This window comes from Felis catus, chromosome E1 (assembly GCF_018350175.1).
Source record: "Felis catus isolate Fca126 chromosome E1, F.catus_Fca126_mat1.0, whole genome shotgun sequence".
In the NCBI taxonomy this organism is placed as follows: domain Eukaryota; kingdom Metazoa; phylum Chordata; class Mammalia; order Carnivora; family Felidae; genus Felis; species Felis catus.
This window is the reverse complement of record NC_058381.1, coordinates 49,277,094-49,297,011: the sequence shown is the minus strand read 5'-3', so window position 1 is coordinate 49,297,011 and position 19,918 is coordinate 49,277,094. Positions and strand designations below refer to the sequence as shown.

The 19,918-nt window shown below is 45.8% G+C and overlaps 1 protein-coding gene across 17 annotated transcripts in view; it reads right to left on the bottom strand.

The window, feature by feature from the left end:
* CEP112 (centrosomal protein 112) overlaps window positions 1-19,918 on the bottom strand; it is a 467,190-nt gene that overhangs the window by 42,106 nt on the left and 405,166 nt on the right. For 14 of the 17 annotated variants that reach the window (XM_023244533.2, XM_045044857.1, XM_045044855.1 and 11 more), the window contains 3 exons: window positions 14,280-14,381; window positions 10,178-10,242; window positions 8,452-8,915 (listed from right to left, as the gene is read on the bottom strand). In XM_023244533.2, the coding sequence (XP_023100301.2) occupies window positions 8,912-8,915; window positions 10,178-10,242; window positions 14,280-14,381 (171 nt within the window). In that variant the 3' untranslated portion in view covers window positions 8,452-8,911. Of the gene's footprint in view, window positions 1-237; window positions 3,488-8,451; window positions 8,916-10,177; window positions 10,243-14,279; window positions 14,382-19,918 lie in introns of those variants that run through there. The other 3 variants (XR_006589711.1, XR_002738238.2, XR_006589712.1) reach the window with 3 other exon arrangements.

The window sequence follows — 19,918 nt, the reverse complement described above, 5'->3', positions numbered from 1 at the left end:
GTATCCACTCGGTTTTCTTAACTGTTTGGGATTTGGGCGGAGGGTGGGGGGAGGGCGGGGAATGGGACATTAAAGAGTGTAATTTTGTGATCAAGTATTCTAACTCTGGGTTGTAAGTTCTACCTGAATGTAGAGTTCAAGTTGACTTTTTGTTGTCGCTGTTGTAAAAATAAAATTGCCTGAAGACCAACAATAAGTCCCTATCGGTGGGGGCCAGAAACAAAAAATATTTGAACGTACAGTAAACGTCATCAATTTTATTGTCATGGTTTATCCCAAGGGCCGGTTTGCAAAAACGGCTAACTTCATTCAGTGACTCTGCAAGATGGACAGATCGGCGAAGACCGTGTGAGGACAGAAGAGCTGAACTTTCCAAAACAATGTCCCTAAACTTCCGTAGACCATCCCCGACACCCATCCGCATGGCCGGGCCTATGCCAACTCCAGGGCATTTGCGGGGTTGGTGTTCGGGGGAACCTTTGCCAACTGCCAGCTGCCATCTGGGATCGAAGGAGGAAACCCAGCCTCCGATCCCCAAGGAGCCCTCAGAACTCCGAACCCGGCTCTCCCCCTCTTATCTCAGGGTTGTGGATGTCTGAGAGGCACCGCGCCGTCCAGTTTGGACCTCCAGGGAATTTACAGGGCTCCTCTAATCCACACGCCTCCCGCCTCTGTCCTCAGGGGCAAACCTCGGATCTTCTCAGCCCTGGACTAAGCACCCTGTGCCTCACCCTGCCGCCAGCCCTCTCCTTATCTCTACTTTTCAACTCTTCAGCTGTCAGTGCAACTGTGCGCCCCCTTCTGGTCCCCGCCTGTCCCCCTCCGTCTCCTCTTCGGATTCCCCCAAACCTCTCCCCTTCTTGGTGACCCGATCAACTCTCTCAGCACCAACTCTCACCCACACGTTCCTGACTGACTAATCCCTGGGTCCTGACCCAGGCTTCCAGCTACCTGATGAAGTGCAGCATGTCTACGCCCAGACTCGTCACCCCCACTCCCAAAGCTGGGGCCCCGCATCTCTTGAGGCTGGAAACCTTGGTCCTACATTTGTTTCTTTCTCCTTTACAATCATCTTATTCATTCAGGTGCCACGGTAGCTCTTGAATCTTTGACCTACTTTCTGTTCACAGAGAGATGCTCCTCTCCCTGGGGATGTGGTGGCACTTACGGGACTCCCGCACGCACGTCCTGTCCTCTTCTCTGCCTCCACCCTCAGACTACCCCACCTCATGCCGTCCGGACACGTGTTCCTGAAGCAGTTTCTCCTGGTGTCACTCCCTTGCTCAAAACTCTAATTGCTCCCTGTTTTTCTAGAACATAAAGTCCGGACCTCTCCTCATCCGTGTAGGCAATGCCATACAGGAGGAGTGAATCACAGGGACAGGGGTTCCAACTTCTGCTCCCTTCACTTATTAGAAGTGAGGCTGCGGGCAAATTCCCAAGCTTCTCTTTGCCTCCGTATCCTCCAGCATAAATCATACTTAGCTCATGAAATTATTGAGGATTGGCAGAAAATACAAACTTAGCCTTCATTTATTGAAGGTTTGTTGCATGACTTTTAAAATGCACTTATCACAGTTAATCTTCACAATCATGTTTCTACCATTTCCTCCACCTTCTGAGAAGAGGAAACAGAGATTCAAGAGACTCAGCAACTTGCCCGGCTCCAGACCCCTCGGACTCCGAGGCCCTTCACCACATGCGCTGGGAGGCCTGCTCAGCACTGACGGTGGTCACGGACTTCCGTCTGGCTGCCACAATCTGCCTCCAACTCCTTTTATTTGGCTATTTATTTGTTAATGCTTATTTATTTGAGGGAGAGAGAGAGAGGGAGGCAGGCAGGGAGAGAATGAGACAGAGAATCCGAAGCTGGGCTGTCAGCACAGAGCCGGACGTGGGGCCTGAACCCACGAACCACGAGATCGTGACCTGAGCCGAAGTCGGACGCTCAACCGACTGAGCCACCCAGGCGCCCCCAACACACCTTTTAAATCTCTCACGCTACTCTTCTCCCAGCATGTGATTGTAGAGCCTGTGAAGGACTTTCTTGGCTAGGATTCCATCTAGAACGCCCGGCCCACATTGCCATCGACTGAAATCTTACTCTTATCCCAACGTCCAGACTAAAATGTCACCTCCTCCTGAGGGGCGATTTCAAAATGTTACTACTTCCTTCAAATTCCCAGAATACTTGGCATTTCTCTTATACAAAGATCATGCTCTGTCTTATCGTTGTTGTTGTTGTTTTTTTCCTTCCTCTAGATGTCTTATCTTCCCACATGGGTTACAAGCCCTTTGCAGGCAGGGAGCAGATCTTACTTATCTTTGTGTGTCTCATCTGGAACAGACGAGGCACTCAGCAAAGGTCTGCAGGGTACTTAATTTGGGAGCCAAAACGTTCAAGTTTTGAAGGGCTGAGCTCGATGTAGAGCTTGCGTGAAGTAAAAATGTTCCTCGTACATTAGAGGTGATGTCACGGAGAGAACAATAATTACAATGCGAGACAGAGATGAGGCCAATTAATCTTTCTCCTTTACCAATAAAAAGGCAGAGACGGTGACCATTAGATGGTCAGAGGGAAAGCACCTGATAGCAGGGGCCAGCAGTAGGTGGTCTACTTGGGTTTGCTGTCTTAATTAGCCGATTAGAAAAAAAAAAAAAAAACCACACACACACACACACACACACACACACACCCCAAATAATATCACAGAAATGATTTTGAAAGAAAAAAAAAATTCCTTCCATCAACCCAATTTGCATTCCAGCAGCTTCCAAACTCACCTGCCCAAATGCATCAATAAAAATACCGAAGAAGACAATCAGATAACACAAGTGGGAACTCAGTCAGACAAAGGTTCCCTAACATCGTCAGAAATACCACTCTAGGCAGAAAGCAGCGACCAGATCCTTAACTCTGGGAAGGAGCAGGTGGTGACATGAAGCGGCAGTCGTGGCCCAGGCTTCACGCGGTAACCACCGCACCCGGCTTGGATAAATATTTTTATTGCAAACACAATGGTATGTGATGGGCCACATTATCAGTTCTGACAAGGATTGCACACAGGATTGTGACACTGCAGTAGCTGGGAAACACGAGACGTTCGCGGGACGCTGGACTGCAACCTGACTTTGCAGGGAACTTGAAGAGCGACATCAGGGCTGATGTCAGGTAAGTGACAGCTTCAGTCAACGTGCGTGAAGCCAAACCGGGGAATGCAGACTCGCTTCTGAGACATCTTTGTCGATGTCAAGGTATTTCCGCAAGAAGCGCAAGACGTTCGGGACTCTCTACCGCCCTGTTAGGAAAAGACTTCCTCTTCCTGGGGAGACGATGTCTTTTCTAGTTTCCTTTCCCCCCTTACTGTGTCAGGCTCTGCGTGCTGAACAGAGCTGAACTCCGGGCAAACCAACGCTTCTGATGTTTCCGACACACAAGCCGATCACCAGGTCGGATCAATCCATCAACTGCAGTGTTCGGTAAGATCTGGAGTTAGAAGGCAGAGGAACAGTAACTTGGCTTCAGTTACACGTTTGCCTCCCCCACCCGGGTTCAGACTCCGACGACGGTGAGATCTGGGAGCTGGGATAAGTGGCAGGAATCGAGATAACCCGGCAGTGGTGAGAAAGCTAACGGGGCAATTAGGAGGCTGATTCATTTGTTTATCTGGATGATTAGTTGAGTAGTTTCTGAGTGCTCTGTGGTTCAGGGAATTCTCCCTCACAGGCTCATCAAGACCACACCCTTCCATGCGCCTGATATTTCCACGAAAGAAGGGAAAACCACGCTAAGCACAGGGTACGTGTTTCAGCGGACCTTTATAATAATACATTTGCTAAGATAATTATAGTAAACAATGCATACCAAGCCCCGAACAGAGAAGAGTTGAGAGAAACATTCAAACTGTGGTCCCTACCATCTTTTCAAAGAATCAACAGAGGAAGGCACGGCCTCAGTGAATACTCGTTAACTCAGGGCTTCCCAAATCTTGTGTCACCTGTGATTGTAGAAATAAAGTGCAGACCAACAGAATGTTGCACAGGAAGAAACTTTTTAGCAACCACCTAGATTTGGGCTCTTCTCAGCGTCTCACAGAACCCTGGTCCATAAAATAGGTGCACTACAGAGAAAGTCTTCCACGGGTCAGTTTGTTTAAGGAGACATTCCAGGTCAAAGACAGATAGGTCGCTTTATCCAAGGGTGTGGCAGGCCACAGACAGCCACGGATCCCTTGACATTGCTGCGTCTGCTACCCTTGACTCTGGGTGGGCTCTGTCTTGGACAAAGTTCAGTAGAAGAGATGCTGTGCTATTCCTGGGCCCGTGGCTCGTGGCTTCCACGTCTGGTCTCTCGTGGGGCTTGCTCTTGGGGGCTCCTGACGGCCGCCCTGTGAGCGATTCATCATGGGTTCCAGCCCTCTGAGCCTCCCGTGGTGGTAACCCGGCTGACATCTGACGGCACCTGCTGGAAACCCAAGTGAGAACGGCCCTGCTGAGCCTGGTCAACCCTCTTCACCCAGAGAGATGCTACGTTACCGTTTAGCCACTAACTTTGGAGGTGGCTAATGTGCCGTCTAGCACATAGTAGGTACTCAGCATTTATTAGACGGATGACTGACTGGGTGATATGAATGTGAACCTTCAAGAGGGGGATACGGCATGCCACGTTTCCTAAATATGACATCTGTATACGTCAAGACAAGTCATACAGAACAGAGCTTGATAGAATACTCGTGTGGGAAACCCTGAATTATAGGACTGAAATGGTGGAGTTTGGGAAATATCGCTCTACCCCTTCATGTTGCAGATTGCCAAAATGAGGCCCAGACAGGGGAAGGGAATTACGTAGGGAAACAAAGCTAATTGGTAGACCCCACCTATGAACTCATTTCCTTTCCTGCCTAAAGTAAAGGAGTATGGACGACGTGGTCTCACTTACGTGAACACATTCAGCTAATTAGATATATTGGGCTTCTCATTAGGTAGCCTTGTCTTTCTACTCGCTCATCAGGTCTTTGTGTCCAGCTAGCTGTTTTCCAGGAGACCTCTCCTAAATGGTAGACTCCCAAAGAGGATACAAGGGTATTTATTAGCCTGACGTCTAGACTAAGGTCAGTTCTAAAGACGGCAGAGTCTAGAGCGACATCTTGGGCCTGTGGTCTTAAAACACTTGCCTGATGGAAATGCTTGCTTAAAACTGAAATCTCTGGGAGAATGAATGTTCAAGTGACCTAGACATTGGTCAGGGATCCAGAGTTCTCAATTCCTTTAGTCTTAGGTTCCAAATCCCACCTCTCTTCCTCCATGACAGAGCTAAATGATAGGATCCGAAGTCTGACTCAGTTCTGCAAATAGTACAGTGAAGAACGTCAATACCAGTCAAAATTTGTGATGTTCGGTTTTTACCTTTCAAGTACCATTCCCGCCTGTGCCACTGTTTGCCCATTGGGTCTCCAAATCCAAGAACCACTTCAACAGCTGAAAAGAGGTTTTCTCTAATTATCTTCTTTTCCTCCTTTGAATTGACCAACCATGTATCTTTTTTTGGTTTTATCAAAGGGTCTGCCAGGACAAAAGCACATCCAATTTTAAGTGAGCTTTAGTTAGCAGACTTAAAATTGATCATGCATTTTAGTTTCAGTAACTCGCAATTTCTACACACTTTGATAATTCACTTTAAAGAGCAAACCGTCTTTAATGACAAGGCTTAAAAGAGACGACCTTTCTGAACAAAATATGAAAGCTCAGGACGGATGGCGCTTTTAAGGAAACTCTGAATTAAAATGACCTTGTGTTCTGAAACTTTTCTCCAACCATTTTTGATGTTTTGCCTTCCCTTTTTACTCTTAGAAAGAAAGCTAAAACACCACCGCGTGCCGTGGATGGTGATGCACTTCAATAAGAGAGCTGTTAATTGTTAATTCAAACTCATAGTTTCTTCCGTCTGCACTTTCTTTAATGAGGTTGCTCACGACTGCAGGCATAGGCCCGTTTCTGAGGAATTCGCTGTTACTGTGTGACATGACAGGGTGACGTTTGAATCGGAGCGAGTTCCCTGGAGTCACGGCCGGTTCTTTTGTACAAACTATGGAGCAAGTCGACCCACTCTCTGTCCTCCTTTGTGCCCCTGGATGGCTGCCCTCCGAGGAGCTGATTGTTGAGTGGGGAGGTTGCAAAATCAGGGGTCAGACCCCTGAAAGGGCTCACTGCCTGGTGACGCAGAAACGGTGGAGCTTGAACAAAACCATGACATGTGCCGATGACTGACGGCCGGCCTTCGCGTTAACCCTTCTCCTGCCCGACCCTCTGGCGGGGTGCAAACATGCACCAAGAACACCGTGCTTTCCTTCTGCTTGGTTGTCCCCACTGCCTTATCACCCACTACCTGTTCGTGATTGCACGCTGACACGTCAAAAGCACAGGTGGATGGCTACGGTGCAGTAGCCAAGAATAATAACTTGAAAGGTAACTAAATTAGGTACTCGCGATGAACAATCGATCTTCCGCCAGATAAAAGAGGGGATGAGATCTTAGATGATTTTATAATAAGGCGCGATGTGTATAATTTATTTCCTGAGCACTTGCTTTCTCTCCCAGTAGCCATTTATATACTCGGTGCTCAGTTCAGTAAGGAATTCTAAACGTGCCAAGCGCGATTTTTCTTTCTCTTCCTTTATCGGAGAACGTTCGCAGAAACATTAGTGTCGGCCATCTACTCCTATCACATACGATCAAACCGACCTAGAGTTTCAGCACACGCACTCCCAAACGTATGTGACACGCATCAGAAGGGAACGAGATCTGGGTGATGTCAAAGGTTCACCAGTGTTTGTAATTTCATAACCCTTGAAATAAGGAAAAGAAAGAATAGCAGGCAACTTTCCAAAACACCTACTGATATTTACTCATGGAAAACAAATATTCCGGAGTGGGAGTTCCAATTCCAGCACACCATATAGTTCACAAAGCATTTTCACTTCAGGCAGCTAATAACCTTCCTAATGAAATCTGTTTGGCTTCGACTTGTTTTCACGGTCTGTAGAGAAGCACTTAAAATTAATCACATAGCCTTAATCTTTCCCTTTTGAGCACTAAATCATAGGCTGAGCACTAACTGTCCTCATTCGTTAGGTGCTTCTAATAGCATCTGCTTCAGTTTTGTTTTTTCCTGAATATTTTTCAAGCCAATGCCGTAATTTATTGTAGATGCAAGAAAGACCTCAGCTTTCAAAGGACAGTCCTCTATTCCCAGAAGAGGCATCAGGGCAGACATTACCAGGCAGAGGTGAGCTAGAGCAGGAAGGCAAGGCTTGCTTTCTTTCTTTCTTTCTTTCTTTCTTTCTTTCTTTCTTTCTTTCTTTCTTTCTTTCTTTTTTTTAATTAAAAAAAAAGTTGATTTATTTTTGAGAGAGACAGAGCACCAGCGGGGGAGGGGCAGAGAGAGGGGAGACACAGAATCCGAAGCAGGTTCTAGGCTCCGAGCTGTAGGACAGAGCCCGAGGCGGGGCTCGAACCCACAAACCGCGAGATCATGACCTGAGCCGAAGTCAGAGGCTCAACCCATTGAGCCACCCAGGCACCCCAGAAAGGCAAGGCTTTCTATCGATGGTCACCACAAGTCAGCGTTTATGCCAATCCCGGCCCTGGCTTTGGTAGTGGCTGTAAAACCTATTACTTCCTTATCATCTCTAGGTCTCCGTTACAGTGCAAAAAAGGGTAATTAATCCCTAGGCAGCACACAACACAGATGGGTGTGGGAAACCGAAAAGAATTTTGAAAAAGTGTACAAAAATGTTCTGTCCTGTCCTTTTATGGTAAACCGGATGATTATGGCCCCGGCGGCGGTCCGGAGTTTGAGTGTCTCAAAGGGCCCGTGGCACACGCCACAATGCGGTCGGAAGAACCCGGAGCAGCCGTCTGTCCAGTGCAATTCAAAATTTCCTTGGCAAATGGGGTTGACCAATCAACATAGAACTGCTTCCTGGCACCGGTTGGAGACAAACACCCAAGCACGGGAACAACACCGTATTCTCAGAGGACAACGGGACCAATCGCAGCGCACCCGCCATCACTCGCCAGCGTTTGGCGGGTCCCTGTGACGCACCCCTGCATTTTTAGGCTTTCTTAAGGAATGCCAACCGATATCAGAATGAAAACAGCAACCACAGGAAAGAGTAAGTAACAAGAAGACCAGAGCTGCTACATAAAACCCTTAAACTGTTCTGCCTCTGGAGACCAACAGGACAACTACTTGCACGGGTGTCAGATGATCCAGCGAGTGTTATTCTAAATAAACGCACTGCTTATGGATTTGATCTCTGACATGACATAAGGGATTTCCCCCTAGAGTACAATTTGAGATGGTCAGTTATCGTCCAGGGGAAAAATACCATGGATGTATCACACTTATTGTAGCAAATGATATGCAATAAAAAGTAGAAATAAAACTGATAAGTACAAAATACAATGTTTTAATCATACATGAACATGAAAACAAGGGAAGCATGTTCACATTTGGGACGCGACACTACAAACGTGATGTTGATCGTACGCGACTGGTAAAATCCTACGCAAACGCGTCAACGAGGCATCTTATGAGCAATCATTTCTTTTTCCCCGCAGAAGCAACTCTCAGGCCACGCTCAAATGCATGCAAATATGGAAATCAGAAATAAAGAAATGTTAAAAAAAAATAATAACTTAGGCAGACACAAATAAAAACCACCCTGTAGTGTCCGAGTGATGCATGTGTTTATGATCTTAATTACATTTAAGTATTAAAAAACGTTCACTGATCTCACAGTTTATTCTACAACATCCAAATCTTCAAACCTGCTGGAAGAAGTCCACAGTATAAGCCCGGGTGCGTCTGCCACCTTTGCCTGTGCTACTCAGGTAAGCCTCCGTGCAGTTACCTGAAAGTCAAAAGTCTCAGTTGTGACTTTCTGCAGGTCTGATGGGCATGCCACAGATAAAATATGTTCTAACTCAGGAGGAGTTGGCCAGAGGTTAGAGCTGAATAGAGGGGCGTCCGGGTGGCTCAGTCAGTTGAGCGTCCGACTTCGGCTCCTGGCATGATCCACCGGTTCATGAGTTCGAGCCCCACGTCGGGCTCTCTGCGGTCAACATGGAGCCCACTTTGGATCCTCTGCCCCTGCCTCGCTCGCGCGCACGCGCTCTCTCTCTCTCCCCCCCTCAAAAATAAATAAATAAATAAATAAACATTTTTAAAAAGCTTATTAAGAAAAAGGATACTTGATATCAAAATTTCCTCATTTATGCCCAGAAACGATCAAATCCCATCTGCACCAGGCAACAGAATCTTTTGAAAAGTGAATGATTCACGAGGTCTTTGCTTTTAATTCACTGCCAAATAAGTAATTCGGCCTTTCACTGCACGAAGAGGGAAGCTGTTGGAAAGACAGCTACATGATCTATGTCAGAGACGTTGCTGGGAACCGTGGACTGAAAAGGCACCTTGAGAAGCACACGGTGAAGTCACAGTGTTGCCACACCACCCAGCCGTTTATCTATTTTGGTCTAGAGAACATCTGCGGGAGCGCCAAACCCCCAGGGCACACGGGGCTTTGAAGATGTGGGCCGCCATGCTAAGAGTTGCGTCATCTTAAAAGAAAGATGGTCCCCTCAACCCTGCAACCGGGCTTCAAGACAATGTCTTGTCATGACTATGCAGGTGAGGCCCAGGCTTGTCAGGCACCTGCAGATTCTCTGTTTGTTCTGATCGTACTGACTAAGCACCGTGATTACAAGGAGTGGGCGGCTTCTCGAAGACAGGCTATTTACTAGAAATAAGTCCCCCCCCCCCAAATGGATATTATGTGTAAGCATTGTATTTATTTACTTACTTAAATGTTTATTCATTTTTGAGAGAGAGACAGAGAGAGAGAGAGAGAGAGAGAGAGAGAGAGCGCAAGCAGGGGAGGGGTAGAGACAGAGAAGGAGACACAGATTCCGAAGCAGGCACCAGGCTCTGAGCGGTCAGCACAGAGCCGGATGCGGGGCTTGAACCCACGAACCGTGAGACCATGACCTGAGCCACCCAGGCACCCCCACGTTTAAGCATTTCAATAAGGACCTTAACGTCAAACCAGGGGGACTGACTCCCAGGGGCAAATAATACAAACTAATCAGCAGGCATTCGGAGCATGGGCTGTACCTTCTGCCTTGGTAGGTCGTCAGTTCTTCCTGAAGGATGGACGCTCGCTTTTGCAGAAAGTTAACCTAGAAAAAGACATCGTGTGTGAGCAGAGGTGAACATGGCTTCTGTGGCAGTAGCGTGCAACTAACGTGGTCAAATTTTATTCAGTTCTGGCAGTTGCCTGGATCAAATGCGGAAGATTCGTTGCATGTCAATGTTGCGTTTTTAACATCTGGTCACACTGCATCCCTCCTGAAAATCCATCAGAGACCACAGAATCCATCTGAACTCCTGTCGCAGAGCCATTGGGACCTGGCCCCGGCCTCTCTTCGAGGCTCCACCTCTCCTCCTGTCTTCCCCCACCCCTCCCCACCCACTATGTCTTCCCCACCCTTTTGCCCTTTGGCGCGGGGCCTCCTCTCCCTTTGGAAAGCTTGGCTCACCATCTCCTATTTGTCCCCTGCTATTTGGTTCAAATGTTACTGCCCCTACTGACTTTCTCGACTCCTCCCCAACTGCCCACCGCATCCCAGGCAAGATCGTCAACAGCTCCATTATTAGCATAGCCTTGTGGGTTTGGGTTTTCATATCTCTCCCCCCCGCCCCAACCTGAGAGCTCTTCTGGGTTAGGGAGGATGTTTCTTCGTCTCTGTGTCCCCAGTCTCTTTTCACAGGGCTGGGCATGAACCTGGCATTCACTAGTGTTTAAGGAATGGATGAGTGGGTAGAAAGAAAACGACTGTCTTCTGGAAACCTCCAGCCATCCTGGGGATTCCCTGAGGTTGGAGAGACAATATTTTGTAGTGGAAAGGGCCTAAGCTTCGTCTGAAGTTGGGCCACCTTGGGTTCAACTCCTGGCTTGGCCTCTATGGCTCTAGGAAAGTTACTTAAGCTCTTGATGCCTCATCTGTGAAATGGGGTTAATGACAGCTCCTTGCCCAGGTTATGAGGATAATAACGTGAAATGACTGATAGAAACTGCCTCGTGCAGAGCTCACAGCCAGTACCACCTCCCGCTCCCACTCCCGGGGGGGTGCTGAGAGCTAGAGGAAACTGGTGGCTTAGCATAGGCGCTTAAATCAGATCTCTACAAAGTGATTTGTTTTTTGTTTTTTGTTTTTTTTGAAGCATACATTTCTATATACCACTAAAGATACCTATATCACGTATAAATTCAAAAGCACCTTACACGGCCACATAGAAACGGTCTGGGGGTAACCTCTATGGCTTGATGTAATCAAGACTCAACGGTATTTGATCATTTCGGAATTGTTTACTCTTGCCTCTTTGGTCTGAACTGAAACCATGGCAACGGTTGGTTCTGAAACACAGGCAAGAGGATACAGCTGGCAGAAGAGCAAACGTGCTTTGCAAGGGAGGGAAGCGCAGTTTTTCGAAATGGGTACATATCCAAGGGGTCCCCTCGGTTTTGCTTACTTATAGTATCAGCCCGGTCTTAGTTCTGTCCAATTGCTCAAAAGACCCATGGGACAATTGATAATGTTGACAGATGCAAGGATTACACTGATTCGGCTTCCCTCCCCCCCGCCGTGCTTTGCCACTGGAATTCCAACAATTTTCAGAAAACACAGGCACCTGTGCTTTCAAACTAAATTTGCTCACTATATGGCCTGTGACTCCCCCACGCAGCTGCCAATTCTGAGGCCCTAACGCAGCTGGCAGCACTCCCTTTCTGGGTCAACATCCAGTTTTAGGAGGCTGAAGTGGCTTTTATTACAGTGAAATGATATGAATGATAACAGAAGCCCTGCAGGTGGATATCAGATTTCTTTTCTTTTCTTTTCTTTTCTTTTCTTTTCTTTTCTTTTCTTTTCTTTTCTTTTCTTTTCTTTTCTTTTCTTTTCTTTTCTTTTCTTTTCTTTTCTTTTCTTTTCTTTTCTTTTCTTTTCTTTTCTTTTCTTTTCTTTCTTCCTTCCTTCCTTCCTTCCTTCCTTCCTTCCTTCCTTCCTTCCTTCCTTCCTTCCTTCCTTCCTTCCTTCTTTCTTTTCCCTTCCTTCCTTCCTTCCTTCCTTCCTTCCTTCCTTCCTTCCTTCCTTCCTTCCTTCCTTCCTTCCTTCTAAAAAAAAAAAAACCCCAAAACCCAAAAAACGAAAAACACAACAAAACCCTCCCCTGAAGGTGTCAGGTCCTACATAGCTGACCCTATGGAAGCTCTCCTACAAAGTTAATGGGTAAACCACACTTCAAGGGGGGCTTTTCATGTAAATAAAGATGACTTAACCCTTTCTATGTCAACACTTTCCTGTAGTACTTATTTTTCTGTGTAGAAGCAAACAAGGCAACACTTAGCTGACGGAAGCAATGGCCGACGGTAGCAATGGCCAATGGAAGCAATGGCCGAAGGAAGCAATGGCTGACGGTAGCAATGGCCGACGGAAGCACATGTATGGAATGATGCAATGAACATTTCATTTTCAGAGAAGAGGCTTTTTACTGAAGGGAATGCATATGGGGCGGCTAAAATTTGCCCCATGCTCTGTCTCACATATTATAAAAAAGTGAATGTGACTATCGTTACCAAAATCGTTATCGTTTCATAAATACATTTATCGAGCGGTCACTATGTGACCAGCAGTACTCTCGGCACAGAGAGCAAAGATCTCTTTCTCTGATGGAGCTTTTCCGGAAAAAAGTACGTTTTCCTTTTTTTTCCATTTCTTAACAGAGACACGATTTGCAAATATTTTCTCCTGTTCCATGGTATGTCTCTTTGGTTTCTGCCTCTTATTGCCTTTTGAAATACGAAGTTTTAAATTTTGTAAAGTCCAGTTCATCTGGTTGGTTGTTTTTGGTGTCATAGCTAAAAAACTCCCACCTGCCCAATGTACAAGGATATTCTCCTTCATCTAAGAAGATTTCTTCTTAGAGTTTTCTTCTCTGAGTTTCCCTGTGGAAAACACGTGAGGAAGGACTCCAACTTCATTCTTTTTTCCATGGGAATTATCCGACTGCCCCTGCACTGTTCTATTTGTCCCTCAGTGGAACCGTCCTGCAACACTTGAAAATTAACTGACCAAAAATAGAAGGTTTTCCCCCCCACCCCCGGACTCTCAATTCCATTTCATTGACCTCTGTGTCTATCCCTCTGCCAATATTACACTGTCTTGATTATTACAGCCTCGTAGTGAATTTTGAAATTGGGAAGCGTGAGTCCTTCAAATTCATTCTGACTTTTTCAAGATGGTTTTGACTACTGTGGGTCCTCGCTATTGTTTTTCGTCATTCTCCGCCCTACAAGGATTCTTAGACACGTGAAGGCAATGCGATTGTCGTAAATTAAAACATGACGTTTTAAATTTCTGAGTGTATGAGTGGGAATGTGTGGATTCTTTCCCCTGTTAGAGTATAACAAGCTCATTGGCCTGGCGACACATAAAACGTGTTTACAGAAGTACGTGGAAAAAACTCACATTGGAAGTTGTTGAATTATTTTGAGCATCTAAATTTACATCAATCGTATCTCTCGTATTTCATAAACTCTACCAAGAACTACACATCTCAGCAAGAAATACACATTTCAGCAAGAATATTTAACTGAATTGTTTGAATACCTTGTCATTATTCTGCTTGGAATTTAAAATGCATCTTGTTCTAACAACCACATAAAACACAGCAGAATAAAAATGCTTCTCATTTAACCATGGTTTCTGTTTCTCTGCACTTTCACAGTCAGAAATCAACAATGTGCCAAGGGTTGGCATTTGGGGCCTGGTACCAAGAGTAAAAAGGGTGAGGCCGTACTAGAATGTGACTGTAAATGAGTAAAAGTAACCATAACTGAGCTTTTCAATTTCACGGTGCTTTTAAGAGAATCTTATCGAGACAGTGAGTTCCAAAACCAGTAAGGAAAACATTCGCAAAACAAAACCAAAAACGAAAACAAAACCAAAAACAAAAACAAAACAAAAAAACCAAACCAAAACAAAAAAGCAAAAACAAACCTCAAACCAAAAACCGATTCATCCTGAGTTGCACGTTATGCTAGGACATGATATTACTTTTCGGCAGTCAATTCCGAATTAAACTTATTTGTAAGGTCTGTTTTCAGGATACACACATCACCTGAACCCTTAGGAAAGGCCTTGATTCTAGTAATTACCTGTGACTTGAGGGAGGAAATGGTGTCTTCAAGCTCTTGCCTTAGAGATGCTGGCATCAATCCTTTGAATTTCGTTTCATATTCTTGCCGTATATAAGTTATCTGAAGTGGGGAAAAAAAAACGTATATAAGTTATCTGAAGTGGGGGGAAAAAAAAAAAAGAAAGCTTATCGACGTCTCCACGGCAACGATCGTTTCAAATTTCAGGAATCTCGGGAGAATATCGATGTATCACAAAGCTAAATTTGTTACACGTGGTCCATAAAGATGAAATGAGAGGAAACAAGAGTTACAAACCGAAAAAGGCATTCAGTCTGCCCTCGTGAGTCCGGGAGAGAAGTCCCTGAAACACTTTGTTTCTTTAAAATCCCCATTAACACAATTTATAGCGCTTGATAAGGAAACCACCTGTTCTCTCCTCGCCACTCAGGACAGACACGCCATGCTAATCTTCTCTTGCTCAGGATGTGGACAGTGATCGTGACACATTGTGATCTGGGGACAACGTGTGGTGCGGGGTTGCTTGGATTAAGGCACTTCTTCAACCTGGCTGGGCACCTGGGCGCTCGATATAATCCACAGGACTATGAAGATGGGAATGAAAGAGAATCTACACTGCCGGGTCTCCGGATCTCCTCAACACAGTGAGACAGGCGGAAGGAGAGTCTTTGGAGGGATGCACCTGCGCAGGGTAAAGAGGTACAAGAGGGTGAGCACGAATGCGAGTGTGTCTGTCTTGGTGTCTTTCTCCAGCTACGTTTATTTCTCTTTCTCCTAATCTGAGATGCAACGGAATTAAAAAACAAAAACAAAAACAAAAACCCGTTGCACGTGCTGTGTTTAACTTAACGGAATATTAAAGCTGAACGGCAGGGTTTCCCATAAATGATTCATCGGACGCATCTGGAAAGAAGGTAATATGCTATGAAAACACATGCACCTGGGCTCAGTTAGACACGTCTATGGACTTACTGAAGATACTTTAAAATCACCAGCCTTCGACTTTCACCTTTTCTTACGTTAAACTGGATTAAGAGATGTTCTAACAGTTCTTTTCACTGCCCACTAAAATTGCACAGCAAAGGTTCTAGAACGGGATTTTTCCACTTTTGGCAAAGCGTTTTTTGACCTATGTTATAATCTTGTGATTTACACCTAGAAACAGAAATAACGAAAAATAATCTCTCCCAGGGATGCAGTATTTGATCTTTCCCACCTTCTCTTCTTGGACTTAAGTTCAATAGTTACATCAAACGAAAGGCACAGGCAAAGCAAAACACGTACTTTATAACACAGATCTCAGGGGCAACATTTGTTGAGGATCCACAAGCTACTCTATTGACCTTATTTTTCTATCATTCAACACTGGCTCTGAAATTCTGAGCTGCTACTCTTAAAAGGGATTCCTGCGTGCTTTCTTGTACCCTTGTTTGTTTGGAGTGTCTACGTTTGAAAGACAACAGGGCTGGGTATAAGAGTGCCCAACCCCACTTCCTTTCCCTCGGAACCCTGGAGACGTTTCTCTTCAAGGTCTTCCGGCATCGCATGCACCCATGGCGAAGTCTGAAGGCAGGCTGATTTGTTTTCCATGTTGAACGTGACTTTCTTTCTTTGCTTCAGTGCCCACATGATTTTCTTTTTCTTCGATGCAGGAGCTTCACTGGGATAGGTTTTGGTACTAATGACGACCAATGTTCGTGAGAACACGGTGTGTTCCCTTTCATGCAGTTCTTTGAAGAATAGTTTTGTGGGGCCATCTCTCCTCAGTTTCAAGTATGTTGGAGGTGAAGGCCAAGCACATCAGCTCTTGGGTTAAACCTCATTGTTCCTCTGGACTCCCCTGCCCCCACTTCACTTTTCATATCTGATGGTCACCCTCTATTGGAGGCTGGGCTGTAGACGGCAGAGAACTGTGGGTGAACGAGACTGCCCTGTGATCACCCCTATCACATCCCTTTTTAAACCCAGCATGCTGTATTTTCCACCTTCAACTGAGGACCAGACATTTCTACTTCCTGTCTGCTATTCCTTTGTTTTTATTTCACTGAATCTAAGTAAATGAGCTCTTGGAAAATCTGAAATTACCTCACTTATGAATGAGACTATGAATCAGGAAAATACTACTACTATCCTGCCTTCTTACACCCATTATGTTGAGTTTAAAAATCGTCATACCAAGCAGAATCGTAACTTGAATAAAGTCACAGAAAACTTTAATCTGTTTTTTGCTCTCTTTACAAGGCTGATAATGTTACCACTAGCAAACATTTATTGAGTACTTTCAGTGTGCCAGATGCAATTCTGAGTGCTTTAGTAAGCGGTTAGTGCTTCTGACAACCCAGGGAAGGAAGCACAGAGAGGTGAGCCAGGATTTGAACTCAAGGAGCCTGATTCTCAAGTACGTACTCTCAGGCACTATGCTCTGCTGTGTCTCAAATAATCTCTCCAAATGCTGAAATGTTTTTTCCACCCCAAAAGCGAAAGGACGTCACAGACACAACCAGTTCAAGAAGTTTCATCCACTACACAGCAGTGCTCTCCTCAGCGTAACAGGGGCTAATGAGAAGGGGGCAGATGTATTACCGCCCTTCCAGACTTCCATCTAGTCTTTGTGGGTTTTTCGGGTTTTTCTGGATGACTGTAATAACAACAATGATGACAATAATTGCTTCCCCATACTTTCCCCTTGGCTTAACATTTTTTAAAACATTTTTTAAAGTTTATTTATTTTGAGAGAGAGAGAGAGAGTGGGGAGGGGGAGTTAAGCGCCCATTGGCTTACCACTTGAATCGAAGATTTATAAATAAGACTAATTTCAAACATCTATGTAAGTGCAATGGACATATTGACCTAAACCACAAGCTCCATAAATCCCCCACGTAAGCAGACATTTTAAGGTCTGACCTGTGAGTAAGTTTGTCATATGGCAAAATGAGCAAGGGGAGGGAAAGAATTAGCTTATTGGCCTTCCTATGACTTTTGACTCCGGCTACTAATTTACCGTCCCCGTCTGTGACCCAGGATGTGTCTGAGGGGGAATAATGTGGGAGTGATAACCTTTATCTAGAAACTAATCGCAAACTGTGAGCTGCTACCTATGCTAATCTCCCTCCCTTTCCCTGTCTTCCCACATTTCCCTGGTGACCTGAATCCGGCCTTACCACAGATCAAGAAGCAGAGAGAAGCGGAGTTGATCTAAGCAAAGGATTTGATGGACATACGTTCCTTTTCCTAAGGGAAATGCAAGTTTTTACATAGAAATCTAGTTTGTTATTAGGCTTGAATATTAATTTCCATTAGCATACACTGTCCAATTACACTAGTGAGCGCTATGTTAGTTTATGAACTACAGAAGCATTTGAGGACTGCTCTCACTTGAGTAATTCTGGAAAGGAAGAGCCAGGGCCGTTTTGGCTCATTTCCATCCCACCTCACCACTCCCACCTCCCTCTAAAAGCTTCCACATTCCTCGGCCACACCACACCAAATAGACATAAGCCTCCCTCTCTCCCTCTTTTCCTTCCCTTTCTTCCCTTTGGCAGAGAAACATTGGGAAACCTGGGATCATGACAGGTAGTGACATTTCTGTAATGTAGTAAGACCCCTGTATGCCCAGTGGAAATGGTGTATGAATAACATGGCACCCATGTGACCAAAGATAGCTGTGCTCTGCACCATGGCAACAGATGGCCCACCTTTCCCTTGAAGGCATAGCACTGACAGTATTTCGTCTAATTTCTAAAATGGACCATGAAGACTGAGCACACCCATGACTAGAGTCCAGCGTTACACTTCGGTTAAATGCATATCCTGGGTAATCGGACAAATACTCATTTGCATAAATAAGAGTCCACAGAGCGCACAGAATAGGTAGTCGACTTGCGCCAGTAGGGTCTCTGGAGATAAAAATTCAAAGTGATGCCGAGAAAAGTGAAGCTTGGAAATCTTATGATTTTACTAAAAATATGGAAGGAGCACTAAAGCGTATTTTGTGGTGTTTTTATTGAAAAACACTATCAACTAGTCACGTCGAGATGTCCAATATGTCATCTTCCTGTCGCGTGACAAAGCAAGTAAGATACAAGTGTGAGGCTTTGTACAAACAACCTAAGGGCCTCAGCCACAGCGTATTTGATTGCAAGCTCCAGTGTGCCCGATACGGCATTCACTTTTGAAGAGGCGAGGAAAGGGCCACTGGCGGCCACTGGTGTTGCTTTGTCATGTGTCCCTGCACAGCCATTTGTAATTGTCTTCTGAGGTAAGACTGAAGCAGTTCAGGAAAATGAGTGTGCTTGATATTACCTCACACAATCCAACCAAGCATTTCTGGGGTCCGTTCAGCAGAGGGAGAAGGGGACTAAGTCACAATTCTACTGATGGCATCTCTGAACTGTCTCCTCACTTCTCTGCGTTGCCCCTGGGACCAGTCCAGTCTGGATGCCTTCATCTTGTACCTGACCCACTGCAATACCGGTATGTTGGTTTTGGGTTTTGATTCAAATTTTCTTAACATTGAAAATGAAACTCAGAGGCGCCTGGGTGACTCAGTAGGTTAAGCTCCAACTCTTGATTTGGGCTCAGGTCATGATCTCACAGTTCGTGAGATTGAGCCCTGTGTCGGGCTCTGTGCTGATGGCATGGAGCCTGCTTGGGATTCTATCTCCCCCTCTCTCTTCGCCCCTCCCCTGCTCATGCTCTCTCTCTCTCAAAGTAAATAAATAAACATTAAAAAAAATAAAATTAAAATTGAATCCTTTAAAAGGCCAACAGGGTCCTGTCCAGTCTGGCCCCTATCCACCTCGTATTCCTGTCACTTGAGGGTCCCCTCACTTCCAGACACCAGACCGGACGGCTTCTTTCTGTCCACTCACCAGGTTCCCGGACGCTTGTCCTCACAACAGGCCTTTCTCATCTTCCTCTCCTTACTTTCCCATCCCGTGGGGCTTTGCTGTTCCTCCACCTAGATCTCTGGGCATGAGGGTCCTGAAGTGTGGTGATCTCAGGGGTGCTATCCACCCAAGCACCCAGCGCAGGGACCCTGGCAGGCCCTGGTCAGGACGTTGCATCTGGGGCAACAACCTTCCAACTTCAGATGGGCTGGAGCCCCTCACTGGGGCAGGCCGCAGCTTTCCTCAGTTTCCTTTTGGGAACGGAGGCCACACCAGCCCTTGCTTTCAAGCTGCGACCCAGTCTCTTGTCATCTACCCGGCAAGGAGCCCTCTCAGCGCTTTTGTTCCCCGTTACCCCTGGGATTTTCGTCCCAGCTGCCTCTGCCTGCTGATGGGCTCAGGACCCTGTACTCATGGTTTTGGCTTCACTCGCCACTCCGGGGTTCTGTTCTGTTTCCAGGTCACGTGCACGGATGTCCATCCTACTTCTGACACCAAATACATTTTACTTTTCTCTTTTTATATTTTGCCAATCATCACTGAGTGTTTGGAGCAGAGGGGGTGCCTCATAACTTGACCATATAGAGCCATCTTGTGCAAAGGGGCAGACCATAACCTGTCTTTTAACTTCATATAGTCAACTGTGGGAGTTAAGAACCCAGACTCTGGAATGGGAATGTTGGAGCTGAATCTGGGTCCCTAACCGCATGCCCTGGGAAGGTTAACTTCTCTGTGCCTCCACTGCTTTTT